Source organism: Eutrigla gurnardus (genome assembly GCF_963514095.1).
Source record: "Eutrigla gurnardus genome assembly, chromosome: 19".
Taxonomy (NCBI): domain Eukaryota; kingdom Metazoa; phylum Chordata; class Actinopteri; order Perciformes; family Triglidae; genus Eutrigla; species Eutrigla gurnardus.
This window is the reverse complement of record NC_139930.1, coordinates 14,213,465-14,241,101: the sequence shown is the minus strand read 5'-3', so window position 1 is coordinate 14,241,101 and position 27,637 is coordinate 14,213,465. Positions and strand designations below refer to the sequence as shown.

The following is a 27,637-nucleotide window of genomic DNA, read 5'->3' as shown; positions in this document are numbered from 1 at the left end:
GTCCATGGATGGATTTGGATCAATTAGGGGCGGGCAGATGTGCAGAATCATGGTTGACCCCAGGGCTTAAAGGATACAATCCAATTTTCCTCAACAAATGTAATACCATTAGGTTAGATAAAAACAGACAACTCACAAGGGAGGAGTCTCTTAAAACCCGGGGAGGAGGGTGAGACAGTGAGAGACGGAGCAGTCGCTCAGAGGAGAGAGAGACGAGGGCTTAGAAACAGAGAGACCTGAAGACTGTAAAGTTTAGTGGAACTCAAAAGAGAGTCAAACTTTTCAAAAAAGTCTGAGTGGATAGAAAACATAGTAAGAAAAGGAAACAACCTCACCTGACCGCTGCATGGGAGACACCGAGTCCACTGTGGCCAGAAAGGAGAGCGGAGCTGAAAAGGCAAACAAGAGCAGTGAATGTTGGAGTTTGGAGAAGTAAAACTCTACAGCGCATTTCCCTGGATCAAACTGCACATCAGCTCTGGTTTAAAAGACTGAAGAAGACAAAACAGAAGTGGAAAAAGAACATCTCTGCCATATCGATTGGGCTATGAGAATCTGCAATAAGGAACTTCGCCTTCAAGACATCACCATCATGTACTTCACCGCCCTGGCTGCTCTAATGGTCATCTTGGTGGCTTCATATCAGGCGCCCACCGGTGCCATTGAAGTGTCCAGCCTTAAAACAAATCCATCCGGCCCTCTCCCACCCCTCCCCATGCCCTTCCACGTGCCCCTTGACCCACTCGGGGATATCCAGCTGGCCTGGAACATCAGCTACGCCGACCAGGAGGTTTACATGGAGCTGAGGGTCGCAGACATTAAACACGGCGTGGTCCTGGGGATGTCTGACCGCGGGGAGCTCACCAACGCTGACCTGGTGGTGCTATGGGACTCTGGAGCTAACAGCTACTTCGGGGTAAGCAGGAATATATGCGTTACCTGGAAGATCTTCTAAATTATTGAATTTCAAATAATTTGAGGGATAAATCCGTAAAAACGCAGACTGATTATACAGACTGATGCATCTAAAATGGATATCTTTCTACATAAAATGTCTTTGTCAGTTTTGTCTTTCTCACTTGCTTTTCCAAGTTTTTTTCCACTTGGTGCCATGTCAAATTCATAAATGCACAGGGATTACATGAAAGTCCTTAGTGGAGATTCCCCTCTGTCTGCGGTGTTTGTGTAAGAGGAGCCGGCGGACGGCTTGCTTTATGATCACATAGTCTCAAAGGATGTTATCAACCCTTGCTAATTGGAAATCACTCAAACTGCACTAATAGCTGAAGTTCATCTGGGAATCATTAGCAGATATTAGCATATCAAAATTAAATCCCGTGCTGATTAAGATGTTTAAAATGCCTCATTTTCATTTTGACACACGCAAGGAAAACAAATCTAAGATTCTTTTCCTGAAATGTCCTCATCGTTTTTTTTTTCAGAAAATCAACTGACCTTCTTGTTCATTTGCATTTTGTCCATAGGGTTTATATGGAAATATCAATTAGAAGCAGTAAGAAGGGGGAATACTAATTGCAGCTGAAAATGATCCAGAATCAGTTCTGATGCATCTCACTTAGAAAAATCAGATCCGCCCTTCTTGATCTGTATCTACGGAAGCGTATTGCATTCACTTGAGTAATTTTTTTTTGGTTCGTTTTTTGGAGTAAATATTTCTGTTTTTCTGAGTAATTTATTTCTTTGGTCTGTTTTTCGGAGTAATTTATTTCTTTGGTCTGTTTTTCTGAGTAATTAATTTTTTGGTCTGTTTTTCGGAGTAATTAATTTTTTGGTCTGTTTTTCGGAGTAATTTTTTTGGTCTGTTTTTCTGAGTAAATTTTTTTTGTCTGTTTTTCTGAGTAATTTTTTTTTGGTCTGTTTTTCGGAGTATTTTTTTTTTTTTCTGTTTTTCGGAGTAATTTTTTTCTGATTTTCTGAATAATTTTTTTTCTGAGTTTAGACAGCATTTGAAACAATAGACGCATTCATTCCTTTGTGAAAGCTCGATAATGGAGGCCAACATGACCGACTTGTTTAGTTTGATCAAGTTCTACTTTGATCTGGGATTAAGACACTGGGAGATAGTCCTGTCTTTGAGTCATATAGATGGTATTACCATAAGTGTATCCACTTTACGCAGGCACCTGAGGACTTTGCGGCTGAATAGCTGAAGATGGGGCATGTGTATGCAGGAGTCACTACAGGTCCATGGGAGTCACTTGCAGGTTGGAGGTTCTCGCGGGAGTTCGAAGTATCGCGATAATTCAGAAAAAAAATTACTCCGAAAAACAGAAAAAAAATTACCACGAAAAACAGAAAAAAAATTACTCCGAAAAACAGGAAAAGAATTACTCAGAAAATCAGGAAAAATAATTAGTCAGAAAAACAACCAAACAAAAAAAATTACTCAGAAAAACAGACCACAGAAATAAATTACTCAGAAAAACAGGAATAATTACTTCAAAAAACAAACCCAAAAAAAAATTACTCAAGTGAATACAATACGCTTCTGTATGTATCACATTATTAACACAAGAACAGAATGTAAAATCAAATTTTAGAATAACTTCAATATAAACTGAGAAACTGACTAATTTCAAACAATAAGATAAAAAAATATGTTGATGGGGTAAAAAGTCATAAATATTTTACAAAATTCTTCTGCTATTGTCGTGCTGTATTTTCACCACTTTTTAAAAATGTTTAACCATAACCCTCCAAAGCTTAACACTTTTTTTTTTGCTGAGAATGACATATTTGCTCCTCATCCGCCTGTCTTTGTAGTAATGGATAAAGAATCATAAAATGTAATATTATTTGACGTAATGCTGATTGCTATGCATTGGATTAAAACAGGATTTCTTTTTTAAAAACAGTCCAGACAACTCCATTAAAATGTTGGGTTTTATTGACTTATTCAGCAGAGATAAAACACTTAAAAAAAGAAATGTCTGCTGTGAATCCCTTTTGTGATTAGACTGCAGAGGACGAGGACGAGACACACTTGTGTCTCATAAGTCCCCGAGCAGTCTGTCTCATTACGCCAGCACATTTATTCCATATGTTGCTATTAACGGCGATCAACAAATTAGACCTCCAGAAGGATAGTAAACTACCTTTGCGGCAAACACTTCGTTTTATGACAATCAAGGGATGCTTGTAAATGTGGATGTATGGTTTAGTTTTGTGCTTTATAATTATTTTTTATAATTACACACACATACTCTGGTTCAAGGATGACTGAAATCCCCCTTTTTAAATCAGGCCGTGGAGATTTGAATTTTTTTGAGATTGTGTCTCATGATATCATACCAGACATATAATGACAGAAGGCATTTTTCTATTTTTTCCTGGTAATTGAAATCTAAACAGAAGAGAAAAGATTCCACCCAGCAAGTTTAAAGATCACCGAACCTCTTCCTGCGAGCTCAATCAGCTCAAGGTCTCGATAGGCCGTAACCTCTTGCCAGAGGGTAGTGACTCAAACAGGTTTATGTCCAGGGTTAGAGGGGTCGGCCACGATCTTTCCTGCCCGCCTCAGGGTCCTGGAGAGGTGGCAGATTGCAGCCAGTCGACTTTTTTTCCTGCAGAGCGAATGATACGCTGTGGCAGTGGCTGGTTTGAACCAGATGAGGGGACAGTGATGTAATGATGGTGCCGAGGAAGCCGGGGGTCTCCACAGTGTCGACTGGGGAGTCACACAGCATACAAAACTGTTTTTAGAGCCTTGAGCTGGGCGTAGGTCACCGGATGGTTAATGCGGACTCATCCCCTCCAGAGATGAGGGGCGCCGTTCCCGAACTTCAGGAGCTTGACGAAGTGGCTACTGGAGGTGCAGCCCTTCCCTGCCTTCTTTAACATTAAGCTGAACATAACTATAACCACAACATCAAATTTATACATAAACATGACGACTTCAAGTCTTAGAACTTCAGATCTTTTAAAATTAAGGTAGACATCTTTGTCTCTTCGGGTCGTAGACGGTGTATTCTGTACATACAATAACACAGACTGTATACTTCACACATTTTCCCTCAGATTTATATATAATGTATTTATTTACATCATCTTTGGCCTCATCGCTTGTCGTTCATGTGGAACAGTTATATAAGAGTGACCGAGATTTAAAGAGGAATACAGAGATCTTGGGTGCTATTCTGGACAGATATGAATGTGAGAAACATAACAGGAGCAGAGAGACGGAGCTGCTGCAAAGCCTCCTGGCAGAGACGTGGAATCTTGTACAGCAGGTGGGGAAGGTTTCAACACCAACCACCTCACATTTACCGGTTTCTCTGAAACCTCTTGGTGTAGGTTTGAGTTGGTCTTAAAATTAACAAACAATAGCAACATTATTGATAACATTATTATAAGCTTTCTCTTGTGTCTCGATTCCCTTCATATCATTTTCAGCCTAATTCAACCACTAGTTGCTTTTTTCCCCCCTGCTATTTAATTTATAACATTTGTGGCTGGCTTGAAATTTCTTCAGTAATGGATGAAGATGAATAATGAGATTCACATAGTGAACCAGCTCTACTACGCCCAAATACACACACCATTCCTCTTTCTAAATAGGAAAGAGAAGAAAGAAACCCTTAATGGTTTATCAGTACCTTAGTCTTATACATAGATTATCCATAGTCTGATGTACTCATATCAACATGCTCGTTGGTGCTAACATCTACAGGTTTGGTTCATCAACGTGATGTGTGTCTCCTCCTTCAGGATGCATGGAGCGACAGCGAGGGTCACGTTTCACTGGACAGCCAACAAGACTACGAGCTGATGGAAGCCAAAGACAAACCTGACGGATTCTACCTGCTTTTCAAGAGACCGTTCAGCACCTGTGATCCCAGAGATTACCTCATAGAAGTATGTCGTTAACACGTTCATGCTTTCTGAGCGAACGGAGCATGGACTCCTGCATATTAAGGATGTTGTGCTGGACATCTTCACAAAAGGAATTTGCCCCCCCATTGTTCTACCGTTTATCTTTCTGCCGTCTAATTCATCCTGTTAACTGCTGACCTTTATGAAAAGTGCTGTACAAATTAACTGATTTACAGGAGGATTTTCCTCCTACATTCATGTTACCCATCCATTCTGCCCAAGTGCATGCAGGCAAAGGGCGAGCACACTTATCACTCAGTCCTGAACCGACTGAACTTGACAGTTGGCAGGTGACGAGAAGACAACGGGAAGGCGGGAAAGATGGCGTTTGAGTGCACACTCGTGTGATGACACAGTGCATTTGCACTCTACGTGGGAGAGTGCGTGTCTGCAGTTTGAGATATTTTCATCGCAGTCTTTAGTGCATAAAGCAAAAGGCAATGAGACAGATTATCACGGAGAGCTCGTGGTGTTATGGTGTGAATATAAAACCCTCGTATTGGGACTGATCAGCAAGCAATTTCCACTGAAACATTCATTATAATGATTATGGTTACCATGGTGCTGCATTAGACCTCCAAGTTGCAGACACAAAAACCAATGGTCATCACCATGACAACATAATGAAAAGTACTCTGTCATAACAAATCTATTCATTTAAAAAACATCCCTGTTTTTCATGTTCTGTTTTGAAGCATCTTTTCTGATTTTTTTTTCTCGATTGCTCAGGAGGGAACCGTGCATATGATCTATGGGATTTTGGATGAACCACTCGCCTCACTGGAGCAGCTGAACCTGTCCCGGATCCACACGGGGCTTCAGAGGGTGCTGATGCTGCGGCCCGACACGCCGTCGCCCACCCTGCCTCCAGATATGCAGACGCTGGACGTCTTGGCGCCAAACGTCGTCATCCCACATCAAGAGACCACCTACTGGTGCTTCATACAGAAGCTGCCTGAAAACATGCCCAAGAACCACATTGTTATGGTAGCCTACAAATGCCTCTCACATTACTTTTTCTCAGGATTATGAACAGATACATTACACCGTTGCTGCATGTCACATCCCCCTCTCTCTCCCATGTTTCCTCTCTGTCCACTGCTAAATAAAAGGCGTCTATGCCAGAAAAAAATAAAAAAATAAATTAGAGTTGCTATTGCAGAGCATGTTTTATATAATCTAGTTCAATGGTGTTTTTATTGACAGGCCTGTGTTGAGGTAGCAGTATTGCCAAAGCAGGATTCACACTTCTTTCTTTTACCTGTTTCTTTTTTTTTTCCACCTCTCTCCGTTCCCGTCAGTTTGAGTCAGCGATAACTCCAGGTAACGAGGCCATCGTGCATCACATGGAAGTGTTTGAATGTTCTCCGGATGTCCGCGACGTTCCAGAGTACAGCGGCTCCTGTGATGACAAGATGAAGCCGGGCAAGCTCAACTTCTGCCGCCACGTGCTCGCCGCATGGGCTATGGGTGCTGAGGTATGATGGGGAAAAAGACACCCACACACATCCCTATTACTTCTGTCCTTATGGGCATCTTCCTGAGTATATAACTCAATATAACTTTTATCATGCAAATAAAACCCAAGCCGTAACCCAAAGAAAATCACCCCTTGATGCAACAAAACACCATCAGATAAAGCAGAATAAACTCTACATGGGCATGTTTTTAATAGACATAAAAGCTTTCCAATAGTTGGAATAAATCTTGAGTTTGGTCCTGTCCTTGTACCGATTATGAGAGATAAAAACTCCTATTCAAGTAACATCCACGCCTAGGATGGAGGAGATAAGACTGCAAGCAGAAAACCTTGTAAAGATGATCCTATATGCAGCACAAGTGTATCAAGAGCTCAGAGACGGTCTGTGTTAGCACACTCGCATGCGGTTATTCAACTGGTTGACAATCTGTACACGGCAACTCAAAGCCAAACATTTATGCTTGTCGGTAGAAGGCAGATATCATCATAGCTGATATTCTCAATCAAGTGGCCAAAACGATGAGCAATCCTAACAACTTGGCTCCGGCTCTGACAGTCAGCTTGTCAACTAGCCAGCCAGCTAAAAAGGTGGCAAAAAATATAGTCACGGCTGGAGAAAGGCATGTTTCCTTAGCCGCCAGCTAGTCCGTTAGTCATTTATTAGGCATTAAATCACCTCCCTTGCGTGCCACGGCTACCAACCAGTCGGCTGACCGAGCAGGCAAGCAAGCAGCCTGCTGGTCACATAAAGCAAAGAGGACAGGGGAACGGTGAGCCTGTCACCATATTTCTCTGCTCCGCTCCCCACTGTATCACAGCCAGCCTGGCCCCCTCTCTGATTGGATTATCTGCCAGCCAAACAAAAACAAGCAGGATGCCTTCTGTGAGCCGCGAAGACGAGATTAGGTGGGAAATATTCAGGCCTCTTTCATCACCTCTTAATAGTGTTGTTTCATTCTCCCCGGCACCGCATCAGAAGGGAAACGTGGCCTTGCAAATAACACAAAACAAAGGGAGGAGATGGGGGGAAGTTTGAAAGAGGAGAGAAACAATAATACCCAACGCTGTCAGGATTTGTACGAGAGAAGACAGCGCCAGAGAGAAAAAGAGATGCGTGTTGTTTGGACATCAAACGAGATTCAATGAAACAATTCCCTCTTCCATTACACACTGTGTGTATCAGCAGAAGTGGCTTGAGGTGGTCTGAAAAGACACTGGTGATGAATCCAAACAAGTTTCTCTGATAAACGTCAAGATATAAAAAGGTCTGACACCCAGAGGTGACTCAAAAATGTGTGTTTTTTAAAGCAGAATAGCACATACACCAAGGAGTTAAAGAGGAAGACAATGAAAATATACCTCATAAGTCCAATCGGCATCGAAGAGGGCGCATCCATACGAGAACACACACCTTTCTCTGCAAAGAAATAATCAATAGAAATGGCTTGAGTTGGCTCAAAAGACCTTGAAGACATTTGAAGATTCTAAACAAGGAACAACTGATTTAGTGTCAGTGATCAGCTTTTTTGCATCACAATAAGTTTTAAACCCCTTATGTCTTAAATTCTGTTCCAGTTACAATTTTAGAATCTGTGGGTGCTCGGGAGTTTGTGAGTAGGCATGGCTTTATTTTTAGAGGCCATCCTCAAACATAGTAGAGAACCACACGAGTAGAGCCAGAGAGGCAATCTATTATCTCCGCAGTGTGGAAAGAATATGAATAAGACTTGATAGAATTGTGATTCCTTAGCTGTGCCACTTTGACTAGGATCACTTTGGTGGTTTGAGGTGGATTAGGCAAGCCTGTAATTGATTTTTAAGCCATTCTACAGTGGACGATATGAAAAACTCTTATCTGTGTTTGAGAAACAGATGTCAAGATGGGATGGATATATGCGTTTCAACACGCAGGAATCGGGTTGTTTTTAGTTGTAGTTGTTTTCTCACCTCCATCATTAACATTTGAGACTTTTAAATGTGTTTTTATTTCTCTTTTGGGCATTTGAGTTTCCTAATATATAAACAATATATATATAAAATATGGAGCTATCATGTAAAATCAGGAATAAAAAATTCACATGTATTTTGACTTTTGCACATAAAGAATAAACATTTTTCTTACTCAAGAGCTCTAAACCATCTGTATGTGAAAAAGAGCCTTCGCTATACCTTCAAAGTAGCGGTGCATGATTTAGAGGTTTTAAAGATTGTGTGTTTGTGTTTGCAGGCTTTTTACTATCCTTCTGATGCAGGGATGCCTATGGGTGGACCAGGTTCCTCAAGGTTCCTCCGTCTGGAGGTCCATTACCACAACCCCCTCCTCCTCTCTGGTACATACAGTCCACGTTAACACGTGCACTCAGCCTTTTTTCTCTCTTTTACACACACGAACACGCAGCAGGATTCTCTCTACTTCCCCCGCTGAGTGCCGGGCTTATCGTCCACGGAGAGATTTATTTAAAATTTTCCAGATATACCTTTTGATCTCCTCTGTATGAGTCCACCGCAGACTTTGCCTTCCTTATCCTGATCTGACCTTACAATACGCACATACATCCTCTATAACCATCGTCTTATTCTCTGCACTTCTTTCTTGCTTCAGTGTTTTATTCGGTTACAATTTTGCGCATCGTCTTATCTCTTCCTTCAAACTGTCCCGCAATTCAAGAGAGATGCATCAAAGGCTTTGCCGCAACACTGGTGTGATCACGATCTGGATTCCTCTTATGTATTTAGCATCTCACGTCTTTAGAGGGTTGACGGTGCACAATGATTCTGGTTGGTATTTGAATGTGATGAAATCGTACATCTTTTAATCTGCCGTGTTAATCTCCACGCAGGCCGCCGTGACTCATCGGGGATACGGCTGCATTACACCCCCAGTCTGAGGCGCTACGATGCAGGGATCATGGAGCTGGGCCTCGTTTACACTCCCATCATGGCGATCCCACCCAAGCAACAAACCTTCTATCTCAATGGATATTGCAGCTCCAAGTGTACCCAGACTGTACGTAAAAAAAAGAAAGAACGCTAGGCCAATATTTCAGCTGTCGTGCCACACACTTTTTCAAGTTTTGGTCCCTCAAGCACAAAAATCTGGGTTGGAGCTTCACTTTAAAAGGTCTGTTTCTCTGTCTAGGCTTTTCCTGCAGGAGGCATCTATATATTTGCATCCCAGCTGCACACACACCTGGCGGGCCGTGGGGTGAGGACGGTTTTAGTGAGGGGAGGCAAAGAGCTGGAGGTGGTACAAGAGGACCAGCACTTCAGTACACACTACCAGGTGAGCAACAGCAGGGCTCAGTTTACCCTGAGGAACACCTTCGTGCGTTGTATCTTAAATGGGATAATATTAGTTTAAAACTTTACTTTCGTATCACACAGAGTCGTGTACCAATGGGACAAAGATTATCCTCTGCTGTTATTACACCTTTGAAAATAAAAAGCTGCCACCTCATTTCAATAACGGCTTAGAGTTTCTTTAATTTCACAGTTTGTGAGCCATATATATACGAGCTGAAAATTACAAGCACAGGCTTGACGGTCCTTCTTTACAGACGAAGAAAATATAGTATATAGTAGTTTTTTATAGTTACTCCAACAGGAGTAAAGACATGAGCTTTTATCGAAGCTCTTGTGCATTTTGCCGGTATTCTACAGAAAGACATAACCCTTTTATGATCAATTACAATTATATCAGTCAGGCCTCGTATGGTAAAGCACACTATAATGTCCATCCACATGACAGCAGAATAAAAAGAACGAATTACAGAAAAGATCAACTTGACAGTCAACACAACAACATTAACATTGCTTAGAGGCAGCAGACGACATCTGTTGTCTTCTTTTAAATGCACAGTATCCTGGGGCAGGTACACACACACACAAACACACACACACGCGCACACGCTGGGCAGAGAAGGACATCTGCTAGACCGCCTGATAAAATCTCCAGCTGCTGTTGATGTCAGACAAATCTGAGTACCTGTGTGGCGGTGTCGTTTCAAATCCTGCAGCCTCATTATAGGCAAATGAAGACTTTATCAAACCATTCTAAGCAAAGCTAATAGACCTTTTCTCTCTCTCACACACACACACACACACACATCTAACAACTATGAAAGCTGCCTCCAAGGAAATCAAAAGCAACTAGTGTTTCATTTCTTTGCGTTTGGAATAAATAACATTTCTATTACTTTAGAATAACTTCAACAAAGCCCTACTCTAGTCTATCTACTAAGATCACAGTCAGCGAACCATCATTCTAGGTTTAGTGTTCAACAACAGAGTCCACAAAATGAATGTTGGATGGATTTTCCATTTACTGCAGTGTTTTTGTCTTCTTTCTTACAGACGATCAGAGTTCTAAAGAAATTGACGAAGGTTTTACCCGTAAGTATAAAATAGGTTACCACGCCTACATTTTACTAAATCAATGACTATTACATGCTTTAGTTTTCCACTGTGCAGATGTTACATTCAGATTTACTATTCGGCAAGCTCAGCCAATTACTTCTGAATGGGAGAGCCCCAGATGTATTTTTTCCCGTGCATTTAAAGTATTGAATTAGAATACCTCGCAGCTGTATAAGGTGCTTAAATGGAGTGGAAATAGGGGCCGGCTGTGAAATAGGAAGTTCTCAGGAGACACAAGACAGCTGAGCTCCAAAAAAGTGTGAAAAAAAAGATTTTTTTATTTTTTTATTATTGTCAGTGATCTTTGTTAAACATAAAAATGCTGGTGTTTGTGTCTGATGCAGGGTGACGTCCTCATAACAAAGTGTACTTACAACACAGAAGACAGGAGCAAACCTACAGTGGTGAGGAGCAAACCATTATATATGGAAAAAAAACCCCACTTTCAACGGAATAATCGTATCGCCTCCTCTAATCTCTCTCCTCCCTCCATCTTTCTTGTAATCCTTTCATCTCTCCCTCCCCAATACCTCCCTCCGCCTGTTGTACTGTACGACTACACCTCCATCCAAATCTCTTTGTGTCCTCAGGGAGGATTTGGCATCATGGAGGAGATGTGCGTTAACTACGTTCACTACTACCCTCGAACCAAACTGGAGCTCTGCAAGAGCCACGTCGACCCAGGATACCTACAGAAGTACTTTAACTTCATAAACAGGTAACATCTCTCTCTCTCCTCAAGTCGTCTTGTTCTGCGTTTCAGCATCCCCTCCCTCCCCCCTCTGCCCTTCACTCACAGGAACCAGAGATGTGATTACTTCTTTTAATCTTGAAAACCAGATGCTTTGTCCTTTAAAGTGAAACCGTGTTTCTCCCGATGCCAATTCTAACTGCTCTTCCAATCTCTCCCTCCTCTCTCAATCTCACTCTGCCTCCCTCCTTTATCGACTTTCCTTCAACCTCGCTCCTCCCTGCAGGTTCCACGGAAACGACCAGTGTGTGTGCGGCGAGGTTGACGTGACGGAGCAGTTTTCTCAGCTACAGTGGGACGCGTTCACCGGCGAGGTGCTGGACTCGCTTTACAACACGGCCCCCTACTCCATGCACTGCAACCAGTCGAGTGCACGCCTCTTTCCTGTAAGTCACACACACACACACACACACACACAGGTCAGAAAGGATCACTGCGTATTTAGTTTAATATGTTATTTCGTTACCTTCAACTCCAAACGTGGCAGGATTTCCATTAACGCTGCTACCACTGGAGGGCAGCTGAAAGACTTTGACTGCGTCTGCTTTCAAGATATTTTGGGTGAAGCCGCCATGCGTGAAATCATCTCAAAGCATTTCAGCAGCCGAGGGTGTGTAGTCGGGCTCTCGCAGTGTTAACTTTTCGTGCCGTTGACACAGCAGAAAACTAAGCAAGGAATGGTGTTCAAGGCACCAACTCCTTTTAGCAAAATAAAGTGAATTTTTATTAACGAAAAAATGGTGAGAGGCAAAAAACGTGTGATGGTACAAGGCGATACAATCTCTAACGTTTACATTTAGTCTTCTACCCGTCTTTCCATCTCTCGTCCGTGTCCAATCCCCCTGCTGCTTCCAGGCCTTAATGATAATGATGCACACCTGCTTTCACCTCCACTGATTGAGGAGATGATCAGGGACGACATCGTCGGCAGAACGAAATTGACTGATGAAGTGGCGAAACACTAAAGCGGAATTGATTATGTCACAAAAAAAAACATTGCTCGTGTCGGGGAACTGGACCTTGTGAAAGAGTGGAAAGCAGCATTTTCAGTCTTTTGTCTGCCAGAAAAAAAATGCACTCAAAGAAACACAAAGAAATGGCCTCGGTGCATTTTTTGGACGGCAGGCTCGATATATCGTACAATGCAGTTATCTAATAAAACCTTGCGCTCTAAATATCAAGGATACGGTCTGTTTTTTTGCCAAACAACCCATCAAATGTCATGACCGACATCGTAAATGTGTTTCTGCAGGGGGACTGGGACAAACAAGCCGTACCGGTGGTTACCTCCATCCTCGAAAAACCTCACTACCCCTGTGAGGGAGGAGCACATCCCACCAGCCGACCCCTTACACCCTCAGTGTGAGCGGGAGAACGTCACAGCATGCTTCAGTATGAGAGTTTACAGAATTTACTGTGGGTTTCATCTCTGTGAAATACCTGCTGTTATCCTATGCTTTTATCCCCCGTCTGTTATTATCAGTGCACATAAATGAGTGATAATGATTAATAATAATCCTAGTTCTATGTCATGTTTCAAAGAAGTGGACATGTAATTACTTTTAATTGACTATCTAATTGATGCTGGCGATTAAAGTGTTTAAAAGTAGTTAGTATTCCTTGACATAATATGAAGAAATAAAATGACTAATTTTAATTTAGTACTTTTATAGTGTTTTGTGTGTTAAATAATAAATGTTGCAAAAAAAAAATGTAGGCACTTAAAAATGAATTTATTAAAACAAAAAATGCTTTGGACGAATTAAATGAGTAGTTCAACATTACATTTACAATTTTACTGGTCATTTTTTGTTATCTGAAACAATATATGGTCAAACAATTCTCTTTCTCAACAATTAAGAATACATTTCACCTATTTTTCTATCATTTTGCAATATTCACATCACACCTCAGGAGAAAAATAATTCTATGAACTGGATAAGAAAGAAAACTCTGTGGACATATGGTGGTAGAGGACCAGAAGTGATAGTGTTTCATCAGTCTGTTTTTACATTTCCCATATAAATCTTGTTATTAAGCAAAGCCACTACGGAGAACAACCATTTCAATGATTAATGGGCTTCTGGGCCGAATCAATGAATCATTTCACATTAGTAAACATTTTGTGCTGAACGTGCAGCAAAACAGAAAGTAGTACCCATACATAAAAATGCCTTCTTCGACTTTGATACGCTCTTTCCACTGCTGTTCACAACGTGTATGTGATGAACTTTGTTTTTTGTTTGGCCACTGTGTTGGTGTAAGTGGATGCAAACACTGTCAGAAAACATCAAATTCTATGTTAGGTATCGCAGCTGTGTACAGTATATTGCATCTACGCTAACACGATGTGTGTTTAAGACAAAGAACGCAACAGCTGCCTAGCTAGCAAATGTGTTAGCTGTTTTCTATGGAGTTTATATGGAGCACGTGTTGGCGTGGGTTCTCTCCGGGTTCCTCCCACAGTGCAAACACAAGCAGGTTCGATTAACGGATGACTCTAAATTGCCAGACACCACAGCACACCTTCAGAGGTCTAGTGGAGTCCAGGCCTGGACGGCTCAGGGCTGTTTTGTCGGCAAAAGTGGGTCCTTCACAATATTAGGCAGGAGGTCATAATGTTATGGCTGATTGGTGTATATATATATAATGCATATCAATCTGTATCTGCCTATCGATATACCCTTTTAGTGTCAGTTTGAACATGCGTAGGGCCCTTTAAGATAAACTTTCACAGGAAGTTCGGTTTAGGCAACAAAACCACTTAGTTAGGTTAAGGGAAACGACGGTTTGACGTTAACATAACGGATCGCATGACTAGATACATGATTCACGTAAAAACATCTACTTTTAGTTTTGCACGGGACACAAACAGCGGTTTCCTGGATGAAAGTCCTGTGTTAGTTGACACCCCGATGCTTCGTATTTGACAAGTTAGGAGTGAGACCCGGTTTGTCTGAGGCCGGTCTGCAGTTTAACACTGCAGAGTACAGCTACAGGGGGGACGGATCAGAAAACAAGAGACTTAGTAACAGCTGCTTTCTGATAAAACTTGTTTTTTCTCCAGCAGTGTCTTGTGCCCAGCTGGTATTCTGTGCCTCAGGATGCTTTTTTTCCCTCTTTCCATCCAACTCTGATAAACACTCAGAATTAGAGACCTAACAAGTAACGGCTCGCCTATCTATAATAAAAGGCGATTAGTTCGTGTTTATTTTGTTGAAATACATTTTCTGTACACTAGGTGGCAGTCACCTATAATGGGATTGAATCTATACAGGAAGGGGATGCAGACAGGCACGCTGCATGCTGGGTAGGGCTGCACGATGTATCGCTTTTTCATTGTCAACGCTTTTAACTTCCCCAGAGAAAACATTGTGTGGACTACGTGGCGTTTTGGCCAGCTGGCATTTGCGGGAGCGGTTAGTTTCCATCACTACCGACAACGAGTCAAACGTGAAGTGAACCAACCGGGTCAGACTCTAGTCTAGTCTAGTTTACTTATGCAAGAAAATATGAGGCAGTGAAAACGGTCAGGAACATTGATTTAGAGAGATTGATAACATGCTGTTATTTGAGTACCAAATGTCCAGAAAAGGCTCATTCAAGTGTTTTGTTTTTGTGTACCCTGGTGTAGTGGGAGACTTCATTTGATTACTGGCGATAACAAGATGATAAGAGTAGTGGTTAACAGTAAAACAGCTGCACTTTAAAAAAATATCACAGTTGCAAAACTTGCCGCTCTCCGACCACAGTGCGTTTTCTTCAGGTTCTTCTCAATCATAGATGCCCTTGACACGTTTATTCGCAGGGTCGAACGGGGATTTGAGGTGGGCCTTGGCCTTGTACGCCACTCCCATCCTCTCCAGGGTGAACTCGCCGCTCTTAACGAAATCAGCGCTCACCTAATAAAGAAAGGAAGAGAGAGAGAGAGAGACAGAGATCACACGAGGAAAAACGGAGGACATTTACATTTTCGCGAGATGGGGAGTCGATGGAGATTAAAACAGAGTGCGAAAATGAGATGACCAATTAATCCACACTCTTTTTGAAATTAGCGTTCCCAGCTGGCAGAGCACTCCAGAACCGACAATTTCACGGTGTTCCTATCCGACAGAAGAGAATGGCGTAGGAGTTACAAAACGCTGAGAGCAATCCATTCGCTCATGAGTCAATGTCAGCTCCCTTGTAACCCAGAGAGCTAATTTTCACGCACTAACTCCCTTTTTCCCTCCCTGCAGCTCTGCCACTGATCTGTCACTCTTTCATTCACACATGCACACACAGAGCTCCCTCTCATCGCCACTTAGATTTTACTACTTCCACGGTGGAGAGAGCAGTATCGTGATCAAAGCCTCTATCCAACAAACAAACCTGCCTTTACTCCGACTCAAAGCACTCTACAGCCGTATGACTTTAAAGCAAAGGCACACCTGGAATGATGTCGATGCCCTTGTCTCAGTTTTGGACAAGTATTACACACACTAGCCAGTTTGAACATCAAACGAGAAAAGGATCCATCATTTATTTTTGCATTGCAGAATTTGGCTGCATTCAAGTGTTTCGTCAAAATCCTCTTAGGCCTTGATTCCTAAAAGCCCGTTGCCACTCTTGTTGTTTTCTATTACAATAGAAAACGACTCCAGGATTCCAAAGTGAATCCAAAGTCAATCTAAATCCCAAGTTTTACAACATGACGAAAGATCAGTGTGCCAACTACAGTTCATGAATGTCAAATGTGCCTTTCTGCAGGGAGGTGTCTCATAATTTGCAAAAGCACAGTCCGACTTGTGCAGAAAGATAATGCAGCTCATACTCAGCTCTGGCATCTTCTCCAACAACATTAAATGCATTTAGCAGAGTTGATCGTTTATGTTTTATTTATTATTTCCTGGGGCTCAACTCACGGCAGACGTCACTTTAAGCAGCCCTGCTTAAGATTAAGCCACTGAAGCTTAAGGACAGGAAAAAAAAGAAAAAAAAAATCTAAATCACTTGAGAAATACTCTTATCTTCCTGTGAAACATTACATCTTGAACTACATATAAAACTGCACTTGGTTGTTAGCTTGTCTACAGTTATAGCACAGCAATATTATAAGAGGAGATGTGTGTTTAACAGTCGGCAAAAACTTAACTTGCATTTCCAAAGACCACGTTTTAATTTATTCAATTCACCTCATGATCCAACAAGACAGGCAAGCCACGCCCACTGTTGATTTGTCCAATCAAACATGAGGAACTCCTCATAATTATGTCCTGCCCACGTGCCCCGCTTCACTAAGAAATCAAGTTAAACGTCCTTTTTCTCTGACTTGAATGTCATTCACCATCCAGCCCAGCATTTCTTGTTGGTGTGCACAAGCTTAAAACTGCAACCTCTTATCAGTGAGTACACTTACTTATCAAAGCGCTGAAGCATGTTCAGTACAACCACTTCCATACTAGTACACCACAGGAGTGAAATAGACTAGACGAAGGTTTAAGAAAGAAGACACTTCTGTTGAAGCCAGTGATCTAAGTGCATGGAATGTGCTCTGTAATTCGGAGTGACAGGAGACTGGATATGTGTGTGTGTGTGTGTGTGTGTGTGTGTGTGTGTGTGTGTGTGTGTGTGTGTGTGTGTGTGTGTGTGTGTGTGTGTGTGTGTGTGTGTGTGTGTGTGTGTGTGTGTGTGTGTGCACGTGCATTTGATTGAGTGAAGTACTCGACAAAGCCACGGGTCATTCCCCTTTGTTTTGTTTTTCCGGTCACGACTCGGGAATGGGCATGAGCACACACGCCATACACAAGGACACATGCTATGATGTGTGTGAATTATATGTGTGTTTGTCAATATAATTCTTCTGACTAATAATAATAAAAAAAAGAATCTTTGCCTTTAAGTACACCACTTCAACCGATAACTGTCTCCCTTGCTGCTTCTCTCATTCTGTTTGATGGCCCATCTGTTATTCTGTGTATGTCTGTATTATTGTTGAGGGAGAGAAATGCATAAAAAACCCTGTATGCCTGCCAATAAAACATATTATTCAGTGTTAAGTGAGTGGTGGAACCTGACTAACAGTCTGAGGCTATGAAAAAAAAAAAAAGAGTATAAAAAAAATGCACCTTCTGATGCACCTCCTGGCTCACATTATTCTACGCAGATGTAGTGCTTTGTTTTTCTGGTAAATAACATGTATTTGTTCTCAGCATTGAGAAAATGAGATATACAAACGTAAGATTATATGAAACTCCTCCGTTATTGAGTTCTCAAATCATAAAAACTACATTTGAAGATATGTTCTTGTTGCTAGTGCAGGACTTGTTAAGTGGAATTATCTCATCACTCTGGGGAAAAAAGTTTCTTAATTTAAGAAAAATCTAACAGGATAGAGACAAAATTACCAAATAAGAAAGCCTAAAAAACAAAACCGAACATATTAAATGCAGTACAACCAATGTTGAAGATAGAAGGTGTAGGGATACGTATAAGTGTTGTGTGTTTGGCATTTACCACTCCTCCATCAGGGTTGCGGATATATCCATATCCAATCGTTTTGTCGATGAAGAAACCATAGTCCGAACGCCGGAGGTGACCAACAGGAATGCCGTTACGGAAAACGGCCTCCAGACCAAACATTGGTACTTTCCTGGTTGAGAGGGGGAGAGACATTTTATACAACTTATTCTTTGAAAATATGTCATGAAATCTGTTCATTTGTTTCTCTCTCTTAAAGAAAGCAATGTTCTCATGTTAGCGAGTCGCTGCAGACGATCCTCAACTCAATCGAAGATGACCCTCCATCTGAAGATTAAACATTAATAGTAACCAAACCGGCCGTTGGTGAAACTGCATTCTACAATCTGAGTGAAATACTTTGTATCGATTAGATGTTTGTTCGAAAGCATCTAAAGCATTCAGGCAGAAATGTCTTCAAAGGCTTGGTTTGCGCCTGCAAATCCAAAGAATGTGTTAAAAATGTAGCATGGAAGATTCCATTAAACTGCTTCTTTTACACCATTTATCTGTGGCTACCAGTTGTCTACCGTATTACATTTACTCACTGCACATTTGGTGAATGCCTCAATATAAAGGATTCTGCTCTCCGAGTAAGACCATTGTTGAAACTATTTTTAGGCTATGGTTAGGAATCTATTTGTGGAAGATGTGGCTTCACTACAAGAAGCTTCATTAAAAAAAGCTTTAAAAAAATGTCTTCTAAAATGTACTGCCATGTTAAAAATCTCAACAATTTCATTAATTTACTATCATATAATCTCGATTCTACTGACTCATCAATGGTGAAGCAAATGATGCGCCTCCTCAGCCCCTCCTCCTTCTGTTTCTCCAGCCTATCACGGCCCTGGAACGGGATGGAGCTTTTCAGTTTGCAGGTGAAGCCTAGAGCCGACTCCAGGGGCGTGTCATCGGGGCGAAGGTCGGCATGCCAATGTCTGTACCCTGATAAAGACGGGACGATAAAGGTATTTTATCTGTGAGAGGAACCAACATAAAGCTCTACCTATATCAGGGTTTACTGTACGACCTCTAAAAGTTACCTTTCTCTATGCTGAGTGAGTCGATGGCCCTGTATCCTGAGTTGATGATGCCGTGCTTTGCGCCAGCAGCCATGACAGCATGGTAGACCGGAAGGCAAGAGTCTTTTGGAATGTGCAGCTCCCAGCCGAGCTCTCCGACAAATGACAGACGCATCGCTCGCACCTGGATATGAGAGCAGGGGCTTAGAGAGATGGAGAGAGGCATGCAGAGGAGCAAGCTGCCATCTCTCTGCTTGTGCACACACACACTTCACCTTTAAGGACCGGATCTACAGCACTCGTCACGCATATAAATACCAACAGCAGTTTCCATGTGCTGCTACTGAAGAGAGAAAAGGGGGGAAAAAACAGGAAAGAATTGGAATAAGATAAGGTACGCAGAGAGGGACACAGGGAAACTGTATTCTCCATTTAGAAATGAAGTCCAAAATGCTTTAAGTCCTGAAAGAGATTGAAAATGATGAGAGTAAAGAGTCAGTGAGGTGAAAACAGAATAGAGAAACGGGGCAGGGAAGCAGGCAGAGAGGGAATCTGAGAGAGAATGAGGTGAAATGTATAAGACGATGAAAAAGGAAAATGGAGGCACACAGAAGGTAGGAAAGGAGACGCTACGGATCAAAAGGGAAAGAGAAATGATTCACCAACCTGGCTGTTATTCTCATAATATCACCTATATATAAAAAAAACTAAATTAAATAAATATATTTAGTCTTTTACAAAAAAAAATCCTGAAATCCGTGTAGCTGCTGTAATGAACTGTTCAACAGCTTTGGAACAACTATCTGTGAGTGGTATCCGTCTATCTTATAGTGACTATTGTGCGTTTTCTCATACATCTCTAGGATGGATACGAGTTAAATCCAAGTCAGGGGACTTCTGATAGACTGTAGATTTCTGTTGAATTTTCCAACATCTGTCAGGCCGTTGGACTCGCAATAGAAACACTGTGAAAAAAAACACCCACGTTGAAAAAATACCAGAATGGTTAGGATTCAAAATTATGTAAAAGAAGTGGTAATAATAATAATAAAAAGAAAGAAAAACAAGCAAGTGAGGAAAAAGTGGAAGGAGAAGAAAGGAGAGAAAACGCTCTCCAACAGTTTCCCCAGTGGGTGCTGTGACAGTCAGGCCATCTGGCCAGCCAGGGATCACCCTGGGCCCCATATGTACACTAACAAACTCTGGGGAGGACAGTACATGTAGACCCACGCTTATTCACAACACACACCAGATAGACTAGCAGCAAACTTAAACACATGCACGCCTTATGCACACGGTCCTCAAACATTTACCAGGCAAAGCTTGGAAACACAGACACTCGGCGCACGGATCCAAGTACAAAAATGCACATAAACATGAGTTCATACGATCCAACGCATGCCGGCACACTTACTCTCACTGGCAAGCTGGGAAGGGAGAGAGTCTAATGAGCTTCGAGGGGAGCAGAGGGCAGACAGAGAGAGAGAGAGAGAGCTCTGTTCTCGCAGCAGTGCAGCCATTAGAATGTCACCCAGACGAGGCCGGCAAACCAGCTGGAACACACATGCACACAACGCTTCTGCAGAGCAGTGAGAAGACGCTCTGCCGCAATCACCGGAGCGTTGCATAATTCATGCAGGAGCAACTAAGACGGGGCGAGCGTGTGTGGACATATGTGTCGCCGCGTGAGCCGGTGCAACATGCTCTTTTTGATGCGAGGCCAGGAACAGTGCGGAGGTCAAACCGAGATGGCTCCAATACCGCACGGCGTTATCGTGGAAAAAAAAAAAACGAACGCAAAATAGAGCCAAGTGCAAATGGATGATTTCCTCAGTGCTTGGAAGAAGTAGAAAGAGATGGAACGTGGAAAGAGGAAAAGGTGTGGACAGACTTGGTGTCCAAGTAAGTCATGAGGACGCCCGATGCCATCTGTCCCACACACATGCACACACACCTTTGAAACGATAAACCAGTTTCATGCAAGTTGCACATGAGTATTATTCATTTGACAGTGTCTTTTATTTAAGTCGCACCGATGTGTCGAGGCACCGAGGGTGTGTGCGCTCTCACCTGATGCCCTGCCGCGCTGGCAACTTTGTGAGTGGAGAAGGGGAACGCTTCGTTGTCCAGGTCTGTGTCCAACACCTCTTGAAGAACCTCTCGGCTGCACAGAAACACACAGAAACGGCGGCACTTGGTCAATTTATGTTGCTTTGGCACCTGTACAACTGGTGTGGTGAAAGATGCTTGATTTTTAATGCTTAAATAATCAGTTTCTTTTACTTAAATCTTAATAAAAAAAAATAAAAAAACATCACAACAAAACTACAGGACTACTTGTTATATTTGTTGTCGAAGATGTGTCTCTCCACCTCCCACAAAAACACACACACACTGAAATCAATATTACATAAAGATGAGTCAACACTTAAAAAACGGGACTAAGTTTAGCTAACTTTGCTACTTGTGCGTTTGTGCGTGGGCAGGTAGAGGCCTTTTTCTGGGAGATATTTCTACAACAGCGTGGCAGGAAGTCAGGGTTGAATGTATTTGGGGTTCGGATTACGTTTGTGTGTGTGTTGTACATGTTCGTGCATCTGTGTTGGTGGCCTTTTTTAAAAGTTGGATATAGAACTGTGTGTGTGCAGGTGTGGTCATATTTGATGTGTGTGAATGTACTAGTATGATGCACAGGTTAAGGTTCTCTTCAGGCCGTCCTCCAATTTCTGTCCTCTCTTAAGCAAGGCCAGTTAGCTCTATACACTCACTGAATGGCTGTGTGTGTGTGTGTGTGTGTGTGTGTGTGTGTGTGTGTGTGTGTGTGTGTGTGTGTGTGTGTGGCAGGGAGTGTTGCAACCACCAATTTGCTTCTCTGTCTTGCCACTTAACTGTGGCTCTCAGCTGTGGATCAGAGGATGCAAACACACACAGGGAGCTCTCTTGCAGGATATCACATAATTTCATATATTATAAATAAGGTTCATAATTACAAAGCAGACGCTCGAGCACACAGTTTCCCCCTCCCGAGTGTGCTGCCAAGCTGTGTGGGTCTCCGAGACATCTCTGGCAGACGAACGCGTTTCTAGAAACACTCTAATTTTCCAATCTCCTCCAACTTTGAGGAGATCACTTTTGCTCTGTGAGAAAACAGCAGTTCCTCATATGTGGCAGAAACAATATGAGGGCGGCGCGCGGAGAGAGAGGCAATACAGATGCTAATCTTGTTTATATTATTGACACGCACACAAGGAAACATCCAATGATGCTAACATAAACACTCACAAGCCGAGTGCTCTTTGGATGCTCAGGAAGAGCAATGAGCTCCATAATCAACATCCTTTCAGGTGTTTCTATGACACACACACACACACACAAACACACACAAACACACATATAAATTGCTCTCCGGCTGACGCACTGATTTCTGGTTTGACGTAAGCAACAAAAGGGAGGGACAGAAAAATTGTGGAAAAGGGGAAGAGGACACTATGGATAGGCAATGGAGCAAAACAGGACGGACTGGGGAGGAGAGTTTGAGAAAAAGCTGGGTAAGATCTACAGAGACCTGACAACTGAGAGAAAAGAAACTGAGGGGAACAGAAGATGAGGAAAAAGCCTCACGGAGGAGAAATCGACACAGCCCACACAGAGAACAGAGTGGCCTGACCCTGCTGCTGGTAAGGGGGAGGAACAAAGATGCAGGGTGCTGAGATGGGGAGGAGGGGAGATGCGAGGGGAAGAAAAGATAGATGAGGAGTTCAAAGACGGAGATCGGAGAGAGGGAAAAGGTGACGCAGCTTGCTCTTTGAGCGCAGAACAAAAGGAAAAAACTCCAGGAGGCAAGAAAATGGGCAGTACCACTTCCCCCTGAGCAGTACACAATTTATCATCCTCAGATGAAGAATTGGATGGATGAGGGTTAATGGAAAATACAGGGGACCTAAAATCTGCACACTGTATTTTATACGAGACCTAATATTAATTGTGATAAACAGTTTTGACATGTAGGTCACTGCAGTGTTTTTTTAAGAAGAACTTTTTTTTTTTTTTTTAACTATTAAGAAGAGTTTACAGTTAAGAGGACTCAAATATAATCACCAGTCTCTACTATGAGGTCTCAGTTGTCCTATAATAATTCTGTATTAATGCTGGTAATTCATATAGTTAAAAACCAACGAATGGGAAGTTAAGCAATCACCGGAGTCATTGCACTTTATCCTGTGGGGACCATGGACATATGTAGAAAACTGATGTTGGACTGACCAACTGTCCAGGGAGACATGTCCATCAAAAGAGCCAGTATGGCTAAAACAATGACCAAACATAAAACCATAGGTTGATATTGAATCTTTTTCAGGTCCCTTCAGGCTTGAACCCAGTTGCTTTTGCCTCCATGAAGCCGTTTTCATCAACATCCGTCCCTGCACTCCGTCACCCTGTATGCCGATGGCCTAGTCCAGAGAATAGGCACTTAACCTGCTCTCGCCTTATTGATCCCACAGCTTTTTAGTTTCCCCACCTCCTGAGTCTAGGATATGAATCATAACCCTTTTTTTAGGGTAACATCCATCTTATACCCTCTCCTCTCCACTGCTCTGTGCCCTCCCCTCACTCCCGTTTTTCCTTCCTCTCACCTGGAGGTAAAAATCCCCCTCCCCCTTTTCTTTCCCCACCTCTTGGGTCCCTGGATGCTGATCATCCCCATGTCCTCGGAGTGGTCCGTCAGCTGGCAGTGGAAGCCTTGGTCCTGAAGAACTGTTCTAATGTGGTTCCAGTTATGTTCTGCTACACCGCCTCCGATGGCCAGGTAGTACGCATCACCTAGAGGAACGAAGAAAAGAAAAGGCATGAACCGCGATTAATGGGAGCATGACAGAAAACAACGGACGGCACACAAATTGACAGCTACATTAGGATACAACAAAAGATACACGATGGGTAGAAGAATATAGATATAGAGCAAAACAACAACAACACAATGACAAATACATCCAGTAACAGAAAAAACTGTTAAAATGACCAAAGACAATATAGAATGATAAGAGAGAAGATCAGTATGCGGATCATATCGATATGAAAAGAATACACACAGCCTCTCAGTTTCTCACCATTGGACTGTGGTGCCAGTGGCAGGTTGGCAGCGCCAGGTTCCAGTCTGCTAACTGTCAGGTCAGCCTCCGTCCCTCCTCTCTTATTCAGCATGCAGGTATACACAGTGGAGCCTGAAACACACACACACATCACACACAACTGATCCATAACATGGACTTCAAAACGCAAATTCACAGTGTGTGCAGTCTGCAGATGCAAGTCTCATAATAAAAAAAAACATAATCCAATACTAAACATTCCGTTTGTAACCGATTCTTTGTGAGGAATCCAGGTTTCGTGCATCTTTTAAGGGGCAATTATTATAAATCTGACATGAGAATCACGTCCTGTTGTGAAATATGACTGAATTAGGAGCCCCATCAAAGCAGGGCACACATTCATCAAAATAATGTCCAAACGAATGAAGTCTGTGTCTAAATTACAATATTCCCGTCATCCGTTGGCCAGAGCCGCTGACGGCTGCAGTGACACACTAATATGTGGCTGTCCCTCAGCCAGCTCTCATTTGAAATAATGATGGATGTTAGAGTTTCATTCTGTCGCCGGTATTAAAAGGAGCACAGGTCGGCCGACTGTAAGTGCTGTAAGTGAGAACCGACAGAACAAAAGAGCGCGATAAGCAAAGAGACGGAGAGAGCGGGGTCAGATGATGTGTCGTCGAAGATGTCGAAAAGGCTTTTGAGAAACTAGCTCCGTGGGTGGACTGGGATCGGGTCGTCATAATGAGTGCAGGATAATAAAGTGCAAGTAGGTGTTACATGAAATCCATCACACAGGCTGCAGAAAATAAACAGTTGTGCAGGTTTAAAGTGACAAGATGCATTTTTTTTCTGCATTAACCTTACATTATGACATTGTTGTTTGCACAATGTAATGGCTACAGCATAATGACATCATCTGTGTTTAGATCGGTTACCTATAAGCGGATTTACTAAACTGGTGCTACCAGGTGTGCAAAATGAAAAATATGTACAAATGGCTATATATACTGTATATAAAAATACTTGTGACATTCCATTTTGTCTATTTAAACAAGTCGTTTTAAATATTGAACACGTTTTATATGTTTTAAATCACTCTTGTGGCTCTCCTAGTGTTTTATTAACCTATTAAACGTCGACATTGCGTTGCATGCCAGGGGAGATCACTGTTGGAACCAAATTCCCCCCAAAAACCCTTTGATTTTGAATTTGATTTGACATTATACAACTCCTTCTACAAGCTACGTGCTCCCCATGTTGAATAAAGTGACCTTCACGTGGAGTTTCAGATTTCCAAATCTCACATAAAGAGGCTAAAACCTAAAAGATGCATCTGTCAGGACTTGATCTGACAGATGCACTACAGAGAGACAGTAGACTATATACTGACTATTATTTATAAGTATTATAATAAGTGGTATTTAAGATTTTTTTGGACTGATTTGCTAACAGTTTGGCATCTTGTTTAGTCTCCATGTATCTGTCCTCTTCATCCTGTCAGTTTCTCCCATCTGTCAGTGTGTGTGTGTGTGTGTGCGTGTGTGTGTGTGTGTGTGTGTGTGTTCTTGCTGCAGCAGACTGACCTGGCTTCTTGTTGACATCAGCAGTGAACAGCCAATCAGCCGCCTTCTTGGCATCTGGTCCAGTGAGATAGAACTTTCCAAAGTAGGACATGTCAAACACCGCCACGCCATGTCTACACGAGAGACACTCGCTCTTAATCTTCAATAAAAAAAAGAAGACAGAATTAACGCCTCACATATGCGGTCAAGTTGCAGCTCCATGTTTGTCCAAAATGCCATCACTTCATCTTTTTTATTAATAATAATAAATCATTTAATTTGTGTGGAATTGTCACAATTATCAAATCAATTATTGAGCTATAGTCAAAAATGTGGTTTGTGAGATCACAGTGACCTTTCATTGAACCCTGGACCCTGATCCTCTTTGTCAAACACGACATTACTAAGATATCTGGAGGAAGATCCTTGAGGGAAACGTTCATCACAACTGTGAAATTAAAAGTGGAAACTAATTGAGAGGGGTTTGACGTCAAGGTTGGTAATTCTCCCCTTGTGGTCCTTCCTCTGAGCCGCTGTGATGGTTTGGTATGCACTTCATGCACCGCAAAAACCTCACTAACTGTTCTCTCATCACTATCAGTTGTCTGTGATTTCCCACGAGGACACGTGTTCCCTTCCCTCCCGGGAGCCTTTAGAGAGCGTTCACTCTCATCTGGCAACCCCCAGGTTTTTTTATTTTATTGACGTTGTTCTACTGATAACACACACGTTCACACACACGTTATGCTTGGTTTCTTACCACGTCATGATGCGGAGGAAAGTCAAAGGTGTACTCGTTTCCCAGCAATTTGTTGTATTTGTAGTTCACGTTCTTCTTGACGTCATAAGCCCCGTAGTAATCGTAGTCTTTGAGCTTTGCAAAAAAAAATACAGACAAACAAATAGTTAGAAGAAAATTAATCATCAACATTTCCATGTGCAGAGGAGGGCAATTATTGGCAGTCAAACTCTCCCTAACAAGCAAACCTTGTGAAAAAAATTGGACCTTAATTGTTTGGCTTTTCCAAGTGCCTATTGTCGATACGTGGTTGTGAATAAATCATTAGTGTGCGCGTGCTTGTGTGTAGGATGTGTGTGTAGCGTCTCACGGGAGCGGGCCCGTCTTTGTTGAACCAGCCAGGCCTTTCCCAGCCGTGTCTCTCCTGGAACACACAGCCCTGCTCCGTCAGCACCTACAGCAAACACACAGAGGTCACATCAGTGCACAAAGTCCACAAAGCTGGCAATGTTTACTATTTAGCGATTGCTTTGGAATCACTGCAGAAAAACCTACGCCAACGTTGGGTTAACGCTTACTGATTTTTATGTGGCCACATGGGGGCAACAGAACGAGCTCCACCTACAACACTGACATAGTCTCACTAGTGGTGGGAATCGTCAGTCAGCTCACGATTCGATTCAATTATGATTCAGAGGGTCACGATTCCATTATTAAACGATTCTTGATGCATCTGGATGCATCTAATTTTTCCTTTAAATGTTCAAACCAATTTTTTTTTTGTTGTTGCCAAAAACCGCCGTGGAAATGAGGTTGATGAGAACAGAGAGACTGATCTAAAACAATATGCCGTTAGGCCCTATAATGCTCCGTAGAGCTGAGAGGAACTCTCGGGGATAGTGATAAGAATTCTTCTTCTTCTGTTTCATCAAAACAAGCAAAACCCTTTCATATTACACACAGATCCATTATTAATATAAAGACAATGATGAAGTGCAGCTTTAAATCACGTACAAGATGATACAAAAAATGTCTTGACCAGCGTTGAAATAACATCTTTTCAGCGCTCGCCATCTTCCTTGTTAAAATGGACAGTCGCCCACAGTTAGTAGGTATGTTCTGCTATGCTCTCCTCCTAGCAGGCAACTAGCCGTCTCTTGCCAGAACTTCCCACACCGAGCTA

General features: G+C 42.3%; 2 protein-coding genes across 2 annotated transcripts in view; one reads left to right on the top strand and one right to left on the bottom strand.

The window, feature by feature from the left end:
• Positions 1-369: 369 nt before the first annotated feature.
• dbh (dopamine beta-hydroxylase (dopamine beta-monooxygenase)) lies at positions 370-14,285 on the top strand. Its single transcript, XM_084035855.1, has 12 exons — positions 370-916; positions 4,729-4,875; positions 5,623-5,880; positions 6,195-6,371; positions 8,601-8,703; positions 9,214-9,380; positions 9,513-9,656; positions 10,727-10,765; positions 11,134-11,193; positions 11,380-11,507; positions 11,767-11,926; positions 12,793-14,285. Exons 1-12 carry the CDS (start codon positions 548-550, stop codon positions 12,904-12,906), a joined length of 1,866 nt encoding a protein of 621 aa, XP_083891981.1. The 5' UTR covers positions 370-547; the 3' UTR covers positions 12,907-14,285.
• Positions 14,286-14,312: 27 nt separating this feature from the next.
• The window catches only part of sardh (sarcosine dehydrogenase), a 31,344-nt gene continuing 18,019 nt past the window's right edge, over positions 14,313-27,637 (bottom strand). Inside the window, exons 13-22 of the mRNA XM_084035854.1 lie at positions 26,825-26,908; positions 26,476-26,589; positions 25,737-25,875; positions 24,169-24,282; positions 23,734-23,881; positions 21,131-21,224; positions 19,082-19,244; positions 18,815-18,983; positions 18,036-18,171; positions 14,313-15,442 (exon numbers count right to left, since the gene is read on the bottom strand). Coding sequence (XP_083891980.1) covers positions 15,314-15,442; positions 18,036-18,171; positions 18,815-18,983; positions 19,082-19,244; positions 21,131-21,224; positions 23,734-23,881; positions 24,169-24,282; positions 25,737-25,875; positions 26,476-26,589; positions 26,825-26,908 — 1,290 coding nt within the window. The 3' untranslated portion in view covers positions 14,313-15,313. The remainder of the gene's footprint in view (positions 15,443-18,035; positions 18,172-18,814; positions 18,984-19,081; positions 19,245-21,130; positions 21,225-23,733; positions 23,882-24,168; positions 24,283-25,736; positions 25,876-26,475; positions 26,590-26,824; positions 26,909-27,637) is intronic.

Bases quoted from the DNA above. Each gene is read 5' to 3' on its own strand.
- dbh (XM_084035855.1), top strand. From the start codon at position 548: ATGAGAATCTGCAATAAGGAACTTCGCCTTCAAGACATCACCATCATG. The intron at 4,876-5,622 runs GTATGTCGTTAA...TCGATTGCTCAG, and splicing joins CCAGAGATTACCTCATAGAA to GAGGGAACCGTGCATATGAT. The intron at 10,766-11,133 runs GTAAGTATAAAA...TGTCTGATGCAG, and splicing joins AATTGACGAAGGTTTTACCC to GGTGACGTCCTCATAACAAA.